Genomic DNA, 19,408 nt, shown 5'->3' on the forward strand with positions numbered 1-19,408 from the left:
AAAACTGACTATGACATAATTATCAAGACTAAAAATAACTATGAGATAATTATCAAGACTAAAAATAACTATGACATAATTATCAAGACTAAAAATAACTATGACATAATTATCAAGACTAAAAATAACTATGACATAATTATCAAGACTAAAAATGACTATGACGTAATTATCAAGATTTAAATTTCTTATCGCAACTTTGTTTTTTGTCACCTTTTCAACAAGAGCATAAAACAAGATGCAAGACAATTTTTTTTTTTTATTAAAGGTGCAGCGTTTTATTGTTGCCATATTACAAGTATATAATTGTGCAAAATATACATATTGATTGATCATACTCCTTTAAAAGGAGCCGATATAAATGTAACAAACTGTAGCAATTCTCACGTAAATTTCGCAATTTAGAATATTCTTAAAGCTTTGCGAAAAAAAAATCTTTACAAAAAGATCACAAACCGATGAGGTTCCCTATGATATGATTTTCTATCAACATAACCCTGAAAACCACCTTGGGCAACCCACTAGAACTAATATACGCCAAGTTATAATTGTTTTGCCCACAATGAAACAGATTATTATGCCATATCAGATTAACAACAAATATACAGGTTTTGGGGTAAATGGTCTGTTTCTTGTGTGCTGTATATTAATCTATTGGCCAGAGACAAACATACTTATTTCATTTTTTATATATATTAAGTAAATATATACATATATATATATATATTAAATATATTATATATATATATATATATAAACTTCCAGCCTCCACCGGGATTCGAACCCGGGCCTCCCTCTTTATATGCGGACACCGTACCCACTAGGCCATGGACGCTGATTGTATGTCCAGAGGTTCGAAACCGGTAAGGAAGGTCGTAATTCCACTGTAGGCGTTTGTCACCTGTATCAAACAATACTAGTTCTGTTTGGTGACATATTTGCCTTACTCTAGTGATCAAACATGATGCTAACCAACTCGAAATTTGTGAAAAGGCCGGTTCTGGACAGATATACTTTGAACAGAACTCTGTTACATGAAATGGATTAAATGACCGAGGCAATTAAAAATATTTCATATATGTGTGAAATTGTAATGAATTGGAAAATCCATATATTGAACAAGAAAACGTATGTTAGCATTAGAGAATACTTTATCTGGGATTTCGGGTATCATTGCGACCATAAACACAGCCTGTTGAGATCTTATCTGCTATCTACTAACCCACTATCAGAAACGCAACCGTATACATCATCGATAATTTAAGAGATAGAGCGGATGATTTTGACAAACAAAACGATACCATTAAAACAGTTAGAAATATGTTATCCCTCTTGGGAGTTGTGTACAAGTTCAAACAAGCCGATACAAGACTTTGTTTAGGACTTAAGCGATTTGATGATGATAAAGAAGAAAAAAATAAAAGAAAAAAAGATCGCGTTTCCACTTCTTTGGGAACTTCAATAAACAGGTCGCGTTCCACTAGTTTGCAAACTTACAAAAAAAAGGTTGCGTTCCACAACTTTGGAACTTACAAAAAATGTCGCGTTCCACACACTTTGCGAACTTACAAAAAACAGGTCGCGTTCCACTACTTTGCGAGCTAACAAGAAGGTCGCTTTCACTACTTTGCGAACAAAAAAAGGTTACGTTCCACTACTTTGCCAACTTACATTACCTAAATACTAAATACTAACATTGATTTCAGCTCAACAATGGTTATTCGAACCACGGAAATACCAACAGGAAAATTCAAATATCACTTCTACAGAACAAAGTCCTGTACCTATGGGAACTACAAGATTTGAACACATAGGTTAAAACATTACAAGTGGGTTTAGGTTGCCATTATATAGCTCAATGAAGAACTTTCTCGATTCGAAGTAATGAGAGAAGAGGAAGGTAGATTTCACAAATTTACATGACCGAGAAACTGCATCCAGACATTTGAAATCATCAATGTTTCATCAAAAAAAGGAACTTAAAAGAGTCTGCATGTAGTCCATTCATAATCACCCACTATCTGATATTTATCTTTATGGCATAAATTGTCATTTTCAGTATATAGGTAAGTCTACAATCACATCACCACGAGGTACAGTACCTTCCCCCACAAATTTATTGGGGCACAAGGGAAAAAATTGAGTCAAACTTAAAGTGTGTTTTAAGCTTTACAACAGAGTACAGAATCAGACTTTATATGCATCAAACTACTTCCGGAACCCCTGCTTTCTCCCCCCCCCCCAAAAAAAAAAAAAAAAAATCCAAGGTTGGCTTTTATGATACCTAGGATTGTCTTAAATGCCGAAAATGTACAAACCATAAAACTGTTCATTGGACATAGGCAGAAGTATTATGAATAGCTTGACAGTGAAGAAGCGACATTTAACAATGTTGATAAGACAGTTGTATTTTGAGCATGATAAGATAATTACTGAGATGCCAGGGGCATTCAGACATAAGCTGTAATTAAATAAGCCTGGCGATGCCTACAGCTCGCTCAACAAATCCCACTACTCAACAGGTTTTAAAATATTGAATATATCTCAGGAATAAGTCCATCTCGGTAACAGTCTTCAGCAAAGTTGTATCCAAGATTTTTATAATTTGTAAACCAATTTTGTTACAAAAATGTACCAATCCTTAAACTTGGTATCCATAAGTGAAAGACTCTATCATAAATAAGCGATCTTTACCACGTCCCTTTGGACTCCATAAAGGTAAAATATATAAAGATATTTTTAGCGAATACGACAGAATACATAAATGGTTGTGACGGCAGCTAGATTTTGAAGGCGTAAGTAAAAAAAAAAATAAAAAAAATGTTGATAACCAAACTAGAAATTTTTGTGATATCAAACTGAGATAACTTATTTATCTATCAGAATACAAATCGCGACAAAATACAATTTTTTTTTTCTTTTTCTGTGGGGTGTTTGAAACCCATCTCATATAATGGACTCTACAGATTTATCTATTTACAAAAATATACCAAAACCTCACTGAACCCATCTATATACAAAATACATAGAAAAAAATGAACGCTACGTCAACAAATCATGTCTAATTATTTATGACCACGCTGAATAAAGACGACATGTTATTTGCAATTGAATGGATATTGATATTGATAAACAAATGAGTTGTGAGCTTGTTTTAAGTCAATGAATTGATGTCTTATATTACATGAAAGATTTATACATAGTTTGTCCTATATATGATACACCATATACAGTATATTTAGAGGAGCTGTCTGTTATATATTCCTATAGACGTTCATCACCTTCACAACATGAAACCTTCCATTATTTTAAAAAGGTTAAAAAAAAGTTGTGCTCGTATTTTTAGGCAAAAAAGTGATGCGTACCTCGGAGGTCTCCTCATGGATTTGTACTCGTTCTGATACTCTAGACATTTTGGAAAATTAGTACAGAAACTGGTGCAAGATTTGAGTACTCATTCTTAGAGCCTTGTACTCAATCCAATGGGTACTTCTGTGTGTACTCACACTCATTCTTAGACCCTTGTACTCAATCCAATGGGTACTTCTGTGTGTACTCATACTCATTCTTAGAGCCTTGAACTCAATCCAATGGGTAATTCTGTGTGTACTCACACTCATTCTTAGAGCCTTGTACTCAATCCAATGGGTAATTCTGTGTGTACTCATACTCATTCTTAGAGCCTTGTACTCAATCCAATGGGTACTTCTGTGTGTACTCATACTCATTCTTAGAGCCTTGTACTCAATCCAATGGGTACTTCTGTGTGTACTCATACTCATTCTTAGAGCCTTGCACTCAATCCAATGGGTAATTCTGTGTGTACTCATACTCATGCTGTTGTACTTGTACTACTACTACTACTAATACTCACAGGTGCTACCCAATGGCTATTCCCTGTTATGTGCATTACATTTTTACTCCCCAAATCTGGCCTCTACTAACTAATCATAAATTTAAACACAGCGAAAACTGAAAAGAGACACTTCTATAAGTTTTAAAACAAAATTATTAGTAATAACACACTTGAATCTTACATTAATGCCCTACAGCTCTTTATTTTTCATGGTCTACACGGTACCGAGATCGTTGCCATCCAAATACTAATATCAATAAATCTCAAGTACTTACAACCCAACTCTTTTCCCATGATCTATTCCTTTTCATGGGTGTATGAGAAGGGGTGTCAAAGGAGGCAATTATCCAATTTCCCTTACCCAATGCGTTTTTTTCCCCCCCTTTAGCAATACGTGTATACAACATTTAAAAACAATTATGTCCAATTTCGAGGATACCAAATTTAACTTAATTAATAACACAAATTGCATCAGTTTAGGTTAAATGATACACAGTTTTTTACATACTTCGATTTTGAATTTTGTTTTGGTGTTTTTAAACAAGGAAAACCATTCCCAATTCTTTTTGTAGCAAAATAAAATCCAGTTTCAAATGTTGATTCTGCATATATTGTGAAATTATTGCATTTCATAAACCATGAGGCACTTTTCGAAAATTACCAGACACTCAATTATGACCTCCCGCACCGCAGCAAATCACATGTGCGAACCCTTTCACATCTGTAAATTTAACCACTTATTAATGGCATCCCAGCAATGTAACTTCTAAAAACACATGAAAACTGTGAATACAGCATCAACTATTTGTTTTATTAAAGAAAGATGTAATTTGGGTCTCTGTAGGTTTATTCTCTTGCTGTTTCAGCTGTGGCGATGTTTTGATTAATTTTTGTGAAGATTGCGCAAAAAAATCTGTGATGGAATGGAAACACCACAAAGCAACTTTTTTTTCAATTGGATCATACCCCCAACACCCTGCCCCATCCACCCACCCCCTCTCAAAAAAAAAGAATAAAAATATGTGAATTAACTCTTCGAAACTGATTCAACTACAGAACAGCATTACTGTGTTAGAAATATTTACAAAACAAGAAGTTATTAGTTATTTTTATGAAAAGACATTTGGTCACGACTGACATAAGCAGAAGAGTGTCTTTACTTTCATCGTGCCACGAATAGACGGTGAATTCACGAAATCGCAAAACAATAACATTATCACACACCTTCCGAAAAATGTTGGTTTGTGTATCTAATCACCAAATCCATCTTTGTGACCTGACAGGTAGGCCGTTAATTAATCAATCAATTAATTAATTAATTACATAATGAAGCTACCTCAGCCAGCTGTTGGGAACCCACTGAGGCTCCCTTTCCATTGTGGTGACAGCTGTCACCAACTCCTTGAAGGCTTTTTGGGCGTTGTCGTTCACGATGGTGACATCAAAATGGTGTCGGTAGAGGTACTCCATTTTCTGCCCGACATCCACCATTTCGATTAGATCTTCTTCCTGCCGGTAATCGAAAAAGAAAAACAGATAAATAGTGGCTGGGGGTGAGGGGGGGGGTGATGCTTAGGCCTAATAGAAACACAGGCTTCGTCAGACAGTTTAAGGTGTGGGGACACAGCAAAATGAGAAGAACAAGGGGGGGTAGTGAAAATGTGAGGCATCTGGCGAGGGTGAAGGTGGGGAGGGGGGGAGGAGGGGGTAATCTTCCTAAAGGGTTTCGGTTTCCATCAATTCTAGTACTTATATTCAGCTTCAAATGAGCAGAATATCGAAAGGTAGACGAAAGACAATTATGGTCAGTAGACCAATATCAAACATGTGTGTTATTTCTGTTTTTTTTAAATTTTTTTTTACTTCATCAACAAGTTATCCTTAAAGGAGCTTCCCATTAATTAGGCAATTGATGATGTCACAGTTGCACACTGATAGGAATGTGTTTTGTTTTGCTTATTATGACCTTTGTCTTTGATTTTCGCTTAACTTTTCACTTAACTTTTACCTAAAGTGATGTGAAGTTTAACAATACACGGATGAAACGAAAGTAAGTTTCATATTTTGATGCGTCCCGGCATTAAAGTAGAAAATCGGATGACGTAAACACCGAGCCAAAACATTAAAAGAAATTTATTGGTGTGCTTCACACCCTCACACCTACCACTTGAGGTACAAAGCGAGTCAACTTTAAAATAGAGTTATCTCGGAAAAAACGTTACGTGGGATTTGAATTCAAATTTCATCAGGTTGTTGCTCTAGAGCATGTCCCCTCTTTGATCAGTCGAGAACGACATTTTCAGACGAGCTATTATCTGGATAGCGGCTCCAGAAAAAATCTCAAAGAACTTACGACAAACGCCCTCTCGTTGAGTCTCTCTAAAGATGCCTTGGCATTGACCGCAGCTCGAGTCTCTCGTAAGACTGGCAGAGACGGTGGCTTGATGAAAACGACGAAGGGCTTCAACTCTCCCGATCGAAGTGCTTTCAACGACTGCGAGACAAACGGTAAACAAGTAAAATCAATTCATTTTTTTGTGAAAAATAATGCTGTTAAAAGAAAGCTGTAACTGTGAACATTTTAAATGCCTTGTGGTGGGGTGGGGTACTCTGAGAATTTAATACAAGGCAGGTGTATCATTCCTGCCGAAACCCATTTCAATAACCACGCTACCGTCGTTATTACACCGGGCATGCAAAACAATACAAACTAATATTATGATCGTGATATGTCGGTCGAATGTCAGAAAATGTTTGTCCGTGATTTGCGAGTTTTGTTCTTAAACAGGATTATGAACGGACCTGAGGATGGACGGTGATGACGCAAACTCGACCCTCCTCTACGACCCTTCTCACTGCTCTAAAGCTGACCCCATAGAGATGACCTTTGTACTCGCCGTACTCTATCAGTCTGTTGCCTCTGATCGCCGTCTCCATGATTGTTCTCGATACAAAATAATAGTCCACGCCGTCATGTTCCAGCAGCTTCTTCGGCCTGGACGTGTCTGTTTCGGTTAAGGAATACATCGAAACATAATCATCGATAACATGCTCATTAGAAGAAAAACTCCTGTAAACAAAAGTTAAAATGAGACGTACACCCCCACACCCATCATCGTATTAAAGTCACGCGACAGGGATCGTGCTCATGTTAAACGAGTCCCGGTGGAACGTTTGCCCGATTATCATTTTAGAAAACTGAGAAGCCATTGAGCTTATTATGAGAAGCCGTCATTAAAAGTGATAACTATCAAACCGTTATCTTTAGCTCAAATGATAAAGTATTTTGGGAAGAACAACTCCCCCAAACTAGACATTAAAAAGAAAACATTTTGCTACGTTTGAGGGCTGTACTATATAACAAGAAAAAAAAATGTCTGGGTCCGCCAATTTTTTTTTATATCTGTGATATGATATTGTAATAAATAAGAAAAAAAAAGGAATTTTTTTTAACATGCGGCTTGATGATGTCACATGTTTAGACTTGACCAAGTCTTCAGCCGTGCATGTGAAGGATGGTTAAATCAGTCATATCTCCAAAAATTGAAAAAAAAGTTTACTTTTCAAAAACTTGATTTTATTCTACATAAGACACTCTCCCAGATTTCTTCTCACAAACACAACAAGGTTACTCAGCATGAAAATAATTATACAACTAATTAATAATAATTATTATAATAGTTTGTACTTATTGTTGTAATAATTAATACCCTTCCATTCCAAATATTCGACTTTTTCTACTAACCTTCAGTGAACCTCATAGGAAGTAGGAATGTGGTTCATGTAGGTTTTGATGATGAAAATGCATTCTGCTGCTGTTTTGAAATCAGTTGAAATTTTTTTGATAAAAAAGAGCAAATTAACACTCACGAGGGAGGGCAAGTCTGTAGTGGTCAGAATCGCTAGATATGAGTCTGTCTTTCAACATATTCTTCCCGACACCAGGTGGACCTGCCGGTGTTAAACGAAAAAGTTTGCATCAATAAGAGGGTTCCATTCTTAACGAGAGTTTCATTAGAAGAAAATGCAACGTTATATATTTAGAAAGGGACAAAACAAAAATTAACACTATAAAGTAAATGCAATGATGAAAATAACATTCATAAATTAACCTGATATATTTCATGTTCAAATTCATCACCGAAAAGTTTGAACTTACCTTATATAGCAGCAAAAACAGAGTGGACAAAAAACCAAACAAAAAAAAATATTAAAAAAAAACCAAACACAGAGTACACCATCACCACCTTAATCTTACTTCAGATAATGAATCCAAATGTCAAAACTGATTATGTCCCTGAACAAAAGGAAACGATGCCAATGTGTTGATAAACGTGATAATGGAAAACCAAAAGTCACTCTGTCACGTTTTGGGGTTTCTGTTTTGTCATTTTAATTGGAGATTTGACCTTCTATTAGAGAAACTGGTAACCACGCACATGGAGACGAGATATTAATCATCATTAATAATGTACCTACTTTTAATTTCCGCTGTTTGCAAAGTTAAAAATAAGAAAAAAGAAGTATAAGAAAAAAAAAAGAAGGTATTGTAAGAAGTCTGTCACGACCACAGGCAAAGTGATTATCTATCACACGTTGTATACTTTTCTTCTAAAAATAACCTTAATTGGGACAAGAATTTGTGTTATATATATATTTCCAACGCGTTACTTCTTCAAATATAAATAAAAATCATTCAGGAAGCAGACGCTGATCGCACAAGAGAAAAAGAACTCATGAAGATCTTCCAATCTTTCCGGCTGGACATTACTGTCCGAACAAAAATCTATGGTCGGCTAACTTCCTTGACTTTACACCGAACCAAGACACTGGCACAAACAACACCAAACCATACAGAAAACCCAATCATGAACCAGTGTACGTAAATGTGCAGTCCAACCATCTGCCAACCATCATCAAACATATCCCTCCTGTGATATAGAAAATAATCTCTGTGCTTTCTTGCGAACCAAGAAGTCTTCAGCATGGTGGACACCTGATATGATATGATTAAAGCGTTGAAGAGCATGCCGTTACGACCGATCAGTCGAAGAATAGCAAAACAAACCGCGGTAGAAAAAATTACATGGTTCAAATCCACCATACGGTAGGAATGTGAAAGCTATTGTCGGGGTTGAATTCCTCAAAAATATTCAACAGAAAAACAATCAATTAAAGCTACAGCTGCATGAAAAATAAGAACTCGATCTTAAAGTCTCACCACGCCGAAATAATGAAAGAAACAAAAAAACAAACATGTGAACCCACAAAAACCTGTAACGACAGAGACAAAACTTTGGGTCCCCCTCCCCTACATGGGAAGGGCCTAGTCAGTGCTGTCATATATAAGGCCACAGTTAATTCTGCTACCTACGATAGGAAGAAATTACATTGGCACCTGTCAATAGGGATTTTACATTCATACCAAATCATTCAGAAATAAATATTATGGAAAAGAAAACAGAGCTATCAAGAATATATGGGAAATGAAAAGACAAGAAAAAAATTAACTATTCAAGCCTTAAATCCTTATTCAAAACTGAAATCCTTAGACAATCTAACATGCCAGCATGAGTCTGGCGTATGTTATCTGTGTAAAGAAGAAAAGCTTGAAATCCTCTGCATGAAAGCAGACAAAGATCAATGGGAGATCAGAGCTTACATCGCTCTGCCGTCATGGCAACGGCAAACCGCTAAACCGTGCGAAAAAAAGAAATAGAAGTAGTCTGTTCAGTTCATGGCGTATTTTAGATTATTATTGCCTGAGGATCGCTGTGTAAACATGTGTGCAACTCCGAGGGGGGGGGGGGGGGAATAAATGACAGTGTAACTTGTATAATGAACGTGTGGGTATTATTGCTCTATTCCAGTATTGAGCACTCTCTGCTGTTATTGATTTGCTTCCTTGTGTGAGATATACATATTTATAGATATATATATATATACATATACATATATATATATATATATATATATATATAAATATAAATAATGTACACTCGTACAAAGTTTGCGCTATTACTCGAGTTTCATGCTTCTTCAGATAGCTAATGACGATTGCGAAGAAGCATGAAACTAGAGTAATAGCGCAAACTTTGTACGAGTGTACATTATTTATATCTATCCAGCTCTATACCCAAGTATATTGAGCACTCTTCACCTGGAATTAATGCCATCTATCATATATATATATATATATATATACATATAGCTATATATATATATATATATATATATATATATATATATATATATATATATATATATATATATATATATATATATATATATATATGAGAATCCCAGTGGAGACAACAAGGTTTTTTCATTGTTCTAGTACAGTAAGCAAGGATCTCTGTTGCTATGTTGACCTAATACAATGACAGCTGCATTTCAATTTCTTGGAAAACTACTAAAATTATCCACATTACAATATCTTTAAAAAAAACATCTACTTGGACTCTTCACTACCTTAACTTAAAAAAAAGAAGGTGTTTCTGTATTCACCTTAGCAACTACAGTTGTCATGCTAGATTTTAAGAATTCAAATTTAAATATTTATGAATATTTTTTTTTTCTTTCTACAGTAGGTCATTTGTATTAGTGCCTTTGATAACACATAATAAGTTGTACACAAAGTGATGCTATTTTCAATGTTCTCAATGAAGGAAAAGGATCTATTTTGACTGTTTATGATCGAGCTACATTTATCAGAACTGAAATGAATATTTACTAGGATACACCCAACATGTGTTTAAGAAAAGCAAAGAGGTCAAATTCTTAGTTTTGAAACTCGTGATGTTTATCATTTTGACCTTTGACCATTTAAGTATATACCAAGCATTTTTAGGTTTAACCAATGAGAGCAAAATATGACTTGATCAAGTCTTCTAATATTTAAAGGGGCTGTCTGTGGTTTGGTCAGCTAATCTCTGGCATATTAACCATCCCAAAGTGCGAAACAGCAGAAACGATGACGATTTTTTTTTTTTAATTCTTAGACAAACTAACACCATGGTACTGTAGCTATCCAATGGTACATTGAAAATAGAGGGCAGCAGACAGTAATACAATAGAGTCGACAAAGAATATCAATCGCTGAAATTTCAGAAAGCGTTGGAGTAACTGTAACTGTTTCAGATTCTGCTAACTTTGAACAAGTTACAGAAATGACCAAAGACCCTGCCAACGACCAATTGACCGTGTCTGCAGAAATGTGGTGAAAAGTTTGGAGAAGTAGCTCATATTAGAGCTCCCAGATTGGCTAGCTTCAGTCAGATTTAAAACACTAGACCAAGCCCTGTAATATTAATACATCAATTGGATACACTACGTTATTTCAACCACTAGGTTTTTCCATGTGAAATAGTGATAATAAACTGTCTAACCGATTTAGAAAATTTTGTGCCCCGGCCCACAAACTTGATTATATTTCAAGTATCGTTTCATTTTTCAAACCTTTTGAAGTCATCTTACACCAATACTAACTCTTCTGGGTATCTATAAACTATGATACTTACCTGTCTCTTTATAAATATGAACTCCCATTAACCGAGCTTTAGAAAGACTGATAACATTTGGCAATATGCATTGGCAATATGCTCCCGTTGGCCCTTTACAAGTCTGTTGCCCTAATCCTTCTAGATCAGGGTTGTCCAACCTACGGCCCGCGGGCCACAGTCCGGCCCGCCGCAGGGTTGCGTCCGGCCCGCCAGAGATGCTCTACGGTGCGAAATTTTAGTGAGCAGATTTATTGATAACAATTTGAAGCTATATAATCAATCATTCGAACCTTCTGGGTCCAAAAAAATTGCATACAGGTCGGTTTATGTGACACTCTCTCAGCTGAACTTTTTATCTGTTTTATCAGGAAGGACAATAAATCAGTGCGCTCCGCGCACAGTGCTCACATTTTGTTGCCTTGGGCTTCGGGCAAAAAAACGGAAATCAAGCGTAGGGTTCATGCGGCCCCTCCTTCATCATAATCATTCCATGTGGCCCTCCTCTGTAAAAGGTTGGACAACCCTGTTCCAGATCTAGGTAGATCTGAGTGCGGATGTATCAGGAGACAGGTGAGTGAGTTAACAAGAAAACAGACTATTTTCACTTCTTCTAGGGCCAATGTGGGCGACTATAAGTATGTAATACGTGACAATGTTTTTCGGGTACTTATTGATCCTTGGATGGTCGAGCGTGCTTCGACAATTTTTTTCCACGTCCAAGATAGAAATTCAGTTTTGAACTCACCAACGAGAACAACTGGCCGGGGGTTGAACGAATTGGACTGGTAGAGAGTAACCTCTTCGTAAACAGGAATGTCTTCGGGATCTATTTCTATTACAAGGAAAAAACGAAAAAAACAACTGTTTTCTTGCTTTTCATTTCAAAGAAACGCTATATTGTATATATCTTCAAAACGAAGAACTTCGACAATAACGTAAATCTCTATTCCATCTTTTTCTGCAATTCAAAACTTTCTCGACCTCAAAGTTCTATTTTACAGATATATTACACAAGCTTGATGCCCTATAGCCAGCCAAAATCAACAAGGATTAATTTATCATGTTTTTATCTCTCATTGTTTCAAGTCCTACAACTGACTGACCTCTGTGCACTGAAACGGGTGATGACTGCACACAATGACTGCTTCAGTATTAATAACAAACCAGTGCTTGTTTTATACAGTAGGTCACATGCCAAATGATATCCTTGTGATTGGCTAGATTTAGTAAGACTTTTTAGTATTATGTGAACCACCGCACTTTGTTGGCTGCCAATCAGGCAGCCTTTAACACGTCCAGTTTTCCCAGCTAAAGCCGTCACAACTTAACACCGGTAACTTTTCGATCAGTTGTAGTGCTAAATATAAAATATTGCATATGCACACAATTTCCGAATATCCACAATTCTTCTGTTCTGTCTGGCAGCGAGCCGCGATCTTAAAACTCCCAAAATCCAGTACAAAGGGCTTTACCCACGATTAGCACAAGAGAGACGATGATAGTTTATAACCAACTCCACGGACCACACTACCAATTTACTTTTCCCCTGGGAGTGGGAATGCTTACAAAATGTTTGCTTCTATGTCTCAGTTTTGAAAAAGAAATAAGAACCCACTAGAAGAACATTAGAACAGAAACAGGAAAGCAATCGAAGGAGGAATATCTTACTGACCACTTTTAATACTTCTACCAGAGGATACCTCAGTGTTAACACCTTCCCCTTTTCACCCCTTCCTGCCAAGATATATAAGTATGGCAAAATACAAAGCAATCTTCCCTACATAGTACTTCCTAGTTTAAAATCCTGGGTACCCTACTTTGTTGTGCTGGAGTTGGATTGTACAGAACCTTCTTCATCTTGGTTCTGTTTCTTCGGAAGCTGCTTCGACTCGAAACACGAATTCCTGGAGGTGTGAAAAAATGGTCAAATTAAAAAAAGAAAAGAGAAACAAAAAAAAAGAGGCATATTTACAGATAACATCAGAATTATTACTGAAGTATTCAAGGGGTATGCAAGGACCACCAAGTGAATAATGGGGAGGGACACAGTGGGGGGAGGAGGGGGAGAAGTTGAAGCCCTCTCTCCCTCCCCTTCCACTTCAAAATAAAAGGAACACACTTTTTGTCTATTAAAAACAGAACAATCTCTACTCCGTCAAGAAACACTTGAAATTGGATATTGCTTCTATACTGACCACCGACGGGAAAGTTGTGGTCTATAAAGGAGATTTGACGTAAGCAGTGTGTGGGGGTGCACTGTAAAATCAGGGATGAGCCTGGGGTTGAAAAGAAACAATCACGGAACTATGCAAAAATTGCGGTATAGGCTCCAGTTTGCGTATGCTATAGTGTGTTAGGATAATAGTTTTTGTCCCCGAGGTAGAAAAGAAATCACGGATATTCCGCGAATTCGCGGAAAAGCTCATGCTTGTAGAATACACTGGGAGGACACCTTCCCCCTGTCAATTCCCTCCCCTCCCCTCCCTACCTACCACACCCCCCCCCCTCCCTTCACACAATAGACACAGACACACACAACTTGTTTCTTGCCGCTTACCTCCTCTCTGAAAGGCATCCTGACCGGCTATCGTATTCTCTACCATGATAGGATTGTTCAATCGTTTCTGCATTTCTCGTCTTAGGGTGACAAAGAGAGGGAGAGGGAGAGAAAGAGAAAAGAAAGAGATGTTTTCTTAATAAACTTAATTATTAAGAAAAAAATATTTAGAGAGCGTGGTGGCCAATTGGCTACGGCGTCGGACTTGTGATCCAAGGATTGCCGGTTCGATTCATGCCTAGTTCATTACATTGTGTCCTTGGGCAAGATGGTTTGTCTCACTTGCCTCTCTCCACCCAGGGGTTAAATGGGTACCTGTGAGGTAACTTGTCATTGGGCGCAGTATATATAACTGCTGCCGACTGGAGGGATTGTCTCTGGGACAGGTTATCATTGACCAGGGGTAATATTACGTCTGTAAAGCGCTTTGAGACCTATCCCTGGTGTAAAGCGCTATATAAAAACAAATCAAATCAAATCAAATATTAACCTGATAAAATGTCATAAATATCATTATTGCTTCACAAGCCCACCTGATTTGGAAGGGTTTGCTTGGTACGAGACCAGCCCTTAGGCCTCTCTCCCCTTCCTTCCTGGCCTGCCACCAATCAGAATCCGTCTGTTCGACGATTCTCAAGATATCGCCCGACCGGAACGGTAGGCCCGCCTCGGGGCAGGGAATGGCACCGTCCTGGTATGGATCAAAGTCAAAATATGTCAGCATGTTGACCTGTGGGGGTTGAATGATGTATAAATAAATTAAATCATTTTATTTTATTTTTCATGTCATTTCAACATAAAAGCATTTAACATTTTTTCATGTAACTTGAAAAATCAGCTGAAAAACTTTCACAGCTACAGTCAAGCTGTCTCTGTCGAAAAGAACCAAAAAACATACACAGTTTTGCTAAATTTAAGACAGAAACGATGCTAAAGAGTATTAAAATGTAATCTTATGGATAACCATAACTTCTCCTTTCTATAAATTACTCTACTTTGGCCTCTTAAAATTATCTTCCCTTCCCCATCTTTCCAACTTTTCCACCACCACCCCCTCCCCCTAAAACCATGCAATAACTGGCTATTACAACTGCTTCCCACTAGGGTTAGTCACATTGACAGATATCTATCGACCCAACTCCAACCGTTGCATTCTGTTCTTTTCACATTTTTGCCCTATTTATCAAATAATTTGATATTTTGTCATCCAATATAAAGAGTGAGTCCCATGTCAACTGAACCATTGCTTTTATTTCTCTTCAAGAACAAAATAATTTTTAATATTTCATCTGCCATATTATCAACATGACTTCAAGACTGTTTTGTCTATAGGAGAAAAGAAAGATTTTGTTTGCACAAATAATTTCAGCAATTCAGGACGTGTTAATATTGTAGGTACACTGTCTCAAAGCAACTAACACTGCGACCACAGGCATTAAAAATGTCACCAGAGTCGATCTTTTATAAACGGCGACTATAGGCACTAAATTAATACGATGTAGATTGTCTATCAAAATCCACTATTTATCTGTCCACGTTGTATTTCCAGAACACTTTATAGTTTGTCATGAACTTTCAAACAATGGAGGTTAATCAATTAAAACGACTGGACTGTATAGCCTACTACACAGACCCTAAAATTGGGTCAATTCCTCAGATGCTATGCAAAATGCAATGGGAAAACATAGTATTTTCTTTTTTTGGCCTCAAGTGAAAAGTTTACAAACGGGTTACAATTTTTTTCAAGGACAAATGCTGCCCAATGTCATCCAATGGTCCTCTGATGTTAATGATTAGTTTGAATGAAAAAGAACATGGTTTGATTCAGTTATGAGAGTTTGTAAAACAATTGAATTTACATTGATATAAAGGCCTGCGTATTCAGTTTGGCTATAAAAAAGGAGCATTTCGGAAAAATTATGTAAATTAATAGAAAACATTACTAGCACACATCTTTTTTCCTTCCTTTTGTTTAACCTTTTTTTCTTGGACTGTAACGGATGAAGACTACTCTTGTACCTGAAGGCATCCTTGAATTGTAATGACACCCTAACACTTCCAGCCGTCACCTACTTACTAACACTAAACAAACAAAACCAAATCAAACCTACACTTTTCTCATGAATAATTTAATATCAGAGCAAACATTTTTACAATCTTAAAAAAAGGATATTATTCATTTCTAAAAGAAATAGTAACATTTGGCCTATACCTATCATCACGGTTTCCTTTTCGTCTTCATATATTTTCCCTTATATTGCGAAAGAAAAGATACTCTGTAGGGTCTTCCCCAATTAGTACATTATTAATAAAGAATGGTTTCATTTAATCTCGCTGGTTGGGTTTAAGGATTTCATCATATAAATAATCATCTACCATATAATGTGCTGCCACCCCCCCCCCCCCCCCATGCCACAAAGGAAAGAAAAGAAAAAAGAATAGGCAACACTACGTAAATGAGAAAACAACAGTTTCTTCTGACGCACAGTTTTACCATGGGAATTAAGCTGGTAGAAACCTTGCTGTTAAGCACTGTCATCTCCACTCTCTTTGAATACATTAATTTAAGTACATGGTTTCGGGCATTATTACTGTAGTTTCAAATTTATATCCTTCAAACTACATATATATATGTATATATGTATATATATATATATATATATATATAAATATAAATATATATATATATATATATATATATATATACACTATTACACTGTACATATATATCTATATATATATATATATGTATATATATATATATTTATATATATATATATATATATATATATATATATATAAATATAAATATATATTTATATATATATATATATATATATATATATATACACTGTACATATATATCTATATATATATATATATATATATATATATGTATATATATATATATATATTTATATATATGTCGTCTTCATCGCTTTGGTAAATTTGGCAAATCCTTTCTTTTTATATATTTTTTTAAAGAAGCTGAATATTGTGGTTTGCAACTCATAAATAAAATATATATTTATCTGAGATACATATCACACATGTGCAGTTTCTATTTGTTTTTTTCAAGCAAGGCACATTGCGACGTGACACTGTCATCAGCCCATAATAACGATCATGACGTAAGGAGAACGAGGTCGAAAGCGGGTCAAGTGGTTTTCTTTGTCAGTGCCACCGTTCTTTCTTCGTCATCGTTTTTTCTTATAATAACTGATTCAAAGATGACATCAATTCGTTTTGTAAATTCTTTCTCAATGCTGTACAGCTGGTTTTGGAGACTGACCTTGCTTTTAAAATGACAAGACCCTTCCTTGGCGGAATGTACATCTGTGCTACTCTTCTTACCATTCGGTAATGAAATGCTAATCTCATCTCACACGTCTATTAGTGTCCAATTTACAGAATCTTCATCACTTTTTGCAACTTTCAAAGATGACCTCAATATTCGGTTTGTCAGTTCGGAAAGTGTTTTCCTGACACGGTCATTATATATGTAAATTTTTATAGATCAGACCAAAGACAATAAGAACACGAGGGCAATCCAAGGAGTTGTAAATCTCATCTCCTTCATGACTTTAATACTCTTTGCATCCTAAGTTTGCCAAAAAGTATGCCATTTTGTTGACATACTTAGTTTGAACTTGATCTGACTTATGGTGTAGGAGTCGGTGACATACACTTTTTCGCACAATTTAAGCCAAATTGAGCTTTGACCTCAATTGACCTTTGTCCTCAACCCTAAACACCTAAATTTTGTCCTATTTTAATAATTTTCTTATGATTCTCTACTTATTGTGTGATTCAATGCCTTTCCTTCATGTTGACAAGCAGAAAATGGCTCAGAACCAATTGTTAGTTTTTGAGCTCTGACCTATGAGGTCATCAATCACGAAGGTACAAGATTACATGATCAGGCACATACCCACCAAGTTGAACTTGATCCCACAGTTTAGGAGTTCTCGGCACACTTTTCCATGCCAATTTGACCGTTGACCTGCATTAACATTTGACTTAAACCCTTAACATGCAGGCACGAGTCTCCATGGTCAGGCTACTACCCACTAATTTTGAACTTGATCTGACTTAGAGTCTAGGAGGAATTCGCAACACCCTTTAGGCCCATTTGACCTTTGACCCAAACACTCAACCTGCCCTAGTTTAAAAAATTTGTTTGACCATTCTCCACAAATCGTTTGGTTTAATGGCTTTCTCCTACATGCTGACAGGCAGAAAATGGCTAAAAGCCAATTATTAGGCTTCTTGACCACTGACCTTTGACGTCATCATTCATGCAGGTAAGTGTTAACATGGTCAGGCACATACCCACCGGGTTTGAATTTGATCAGAGTTACGGTCTAGGAGTTCCCGACACACTTTTTTGCTCACTCACACACATACTCTCACTCATACTCTCTCACACACACAAACATTAAAAAAAAAAAATGTTGGGAAATGAAGTGCAAACCTCACTCTCTGGAAACCTTTCCACAGATTCCGGTTGAAATACATTCGTTGGTGACTGATGACATAAAACAAAAGGAAGGAAAAACAAGAAAAAAACAAATACACATGCAGGAATTGATGCAGAAAATTAAAGTGTGCAAGAATATATAAATATATGTATAACAGATGTTAACATTCACTAATACAGTAGTAAAGGTGACCATATTTTTTCGCCCACAAATTCAGGGACAGAAAAATAGGTAATTTTGGCCAAGAAAAAAAATCCAATGGAGGTAACTAGAAGGCTTATTATTGACCACTGATTGAAACATGACACTTTTCATTTGAATTACAGTCTATTTGAAATTTATTCAATGATCTGGCTTGCCAAAAATCTGTGAACCTTAAAAGGAACATTACATTTGGTAGAAAGAAAAAAATTCAAGCATTTTAGTAAATTGTGGAGATATCTATATATTGTATCTCCACAGTTTTCTCCACAATTACAAAATGCTAAATAGGAGAGAAATATTTCAAATTCAGAAATAAAGCAAAGCCAGTCACCACATCAAACTTATATCTGACTCATTTACAAATTGAAAAAGTTGGGAATTCCTTCCCTTCAAAATAAAAAAAAATGAATGAACTGTTTCATTTGCTTAGATGATTTATTTCCGGGGTTCTACTGACAACTCAAGAAAATGGTCAAAAAGTTTGAAGATGTCTTCCTATCTTCCTTGTCCTTCATTACCATGGTAACAAAATACTTGTTAATGACTTAATTAAAAAGATCATCATCAAGGCATTTCAGGCATCATAACAAAAAACAATATTTGGAGGAAACAAGAAGTTCAAATACATTTCAAGGCAGTCATTCTTAATTACTGTAGGTCAACAAAGATAAAAACATTGCAAAAATCCCCCGCCCCAATAAAAATCCTGGCGTAACTGCCCACTTCACCATTGTTCATTCATTTCCTTCGCACAACGAAACATTGTGATAGATAAAAGAACCTTGATTCATACTGTCTTATTTTGTTG

General features: G+C 36.1%; 1 protein-coding gene across 3 annotated transcripts in view; it reads right to left on the reverse strand.

Moving 5' to 3' along the window:
- Positions 1 to 249: 249 nt before the first annotated feature.
- The window catches only part of LOC139964723 (MAGUK p55 subfamily member 7-like), a 37,269-nt gene continuing 18,110 nt past the window's right edge, over positions 250 to 19,408 (reverse strand). For 2 of the 3 annotated variants that reach the window (XM_071966582.1, XM_071966583.1), the window contains exons 8-16: positions 18,390 to 18,443; positions 14,449 to 14,645; positions 13,916 to 13,995; positions 13,176 to 13,262; positions 12,104 to 12,190; positions 7,727 to 7,807; positions 6,659 to 6,861; positions 6,210 to 6,350; positions 250 to 5,365 (exon numbers count right to left, since the gene is read on the reverse strand). In XM_071966582.1, coding sequence (XP_071822683.1) covers positions 5,189 to 5,365; positions 6,210 to 6,350; positions 6,659 to 6,861; positions 7,727 to 7,807; positions 12,104 to 12,190; positions 13,176 to 13,262; positions 13,916 to 13,995; positions 14,449 to 14,645; positions 18,390 to 18,443 — 1,107 coding nt within the window. In that variant the 3' untranslated portion in view covers positions 250 to 5,188. The remainder of the gene's footprint in view (positions 5,366 to 6,209; positions 6,351 to 6,658; positions 6,862 to 7,726; positions 7,808 to 12,103; positions 12,191 to 13,175; positions 13,263 to 13,915; positions 13,996 to 14,448; positions 14,646 to 18,389; positions 18,444 to 19,408) is intronic. The other variant, XM_071966585.1, reaches the window with a different exon arrangement.

The sequence above is a fragment of the Apostichopus japonicus genome, chromosome 23, assembly GCF_037975245.1.
Source record: "Apostichopus japonicus isolate 1M-3 chromosome 23, ASM3797524v1, whole genome shotgun sequence".
NCBI classification, from domain to species: Eukaryota; Metazoa; Echinodermata; class Holothuroidea; order Aspidochirotida; family Stichopodidae; genus Apostichopus; species Apostichopus japonicus.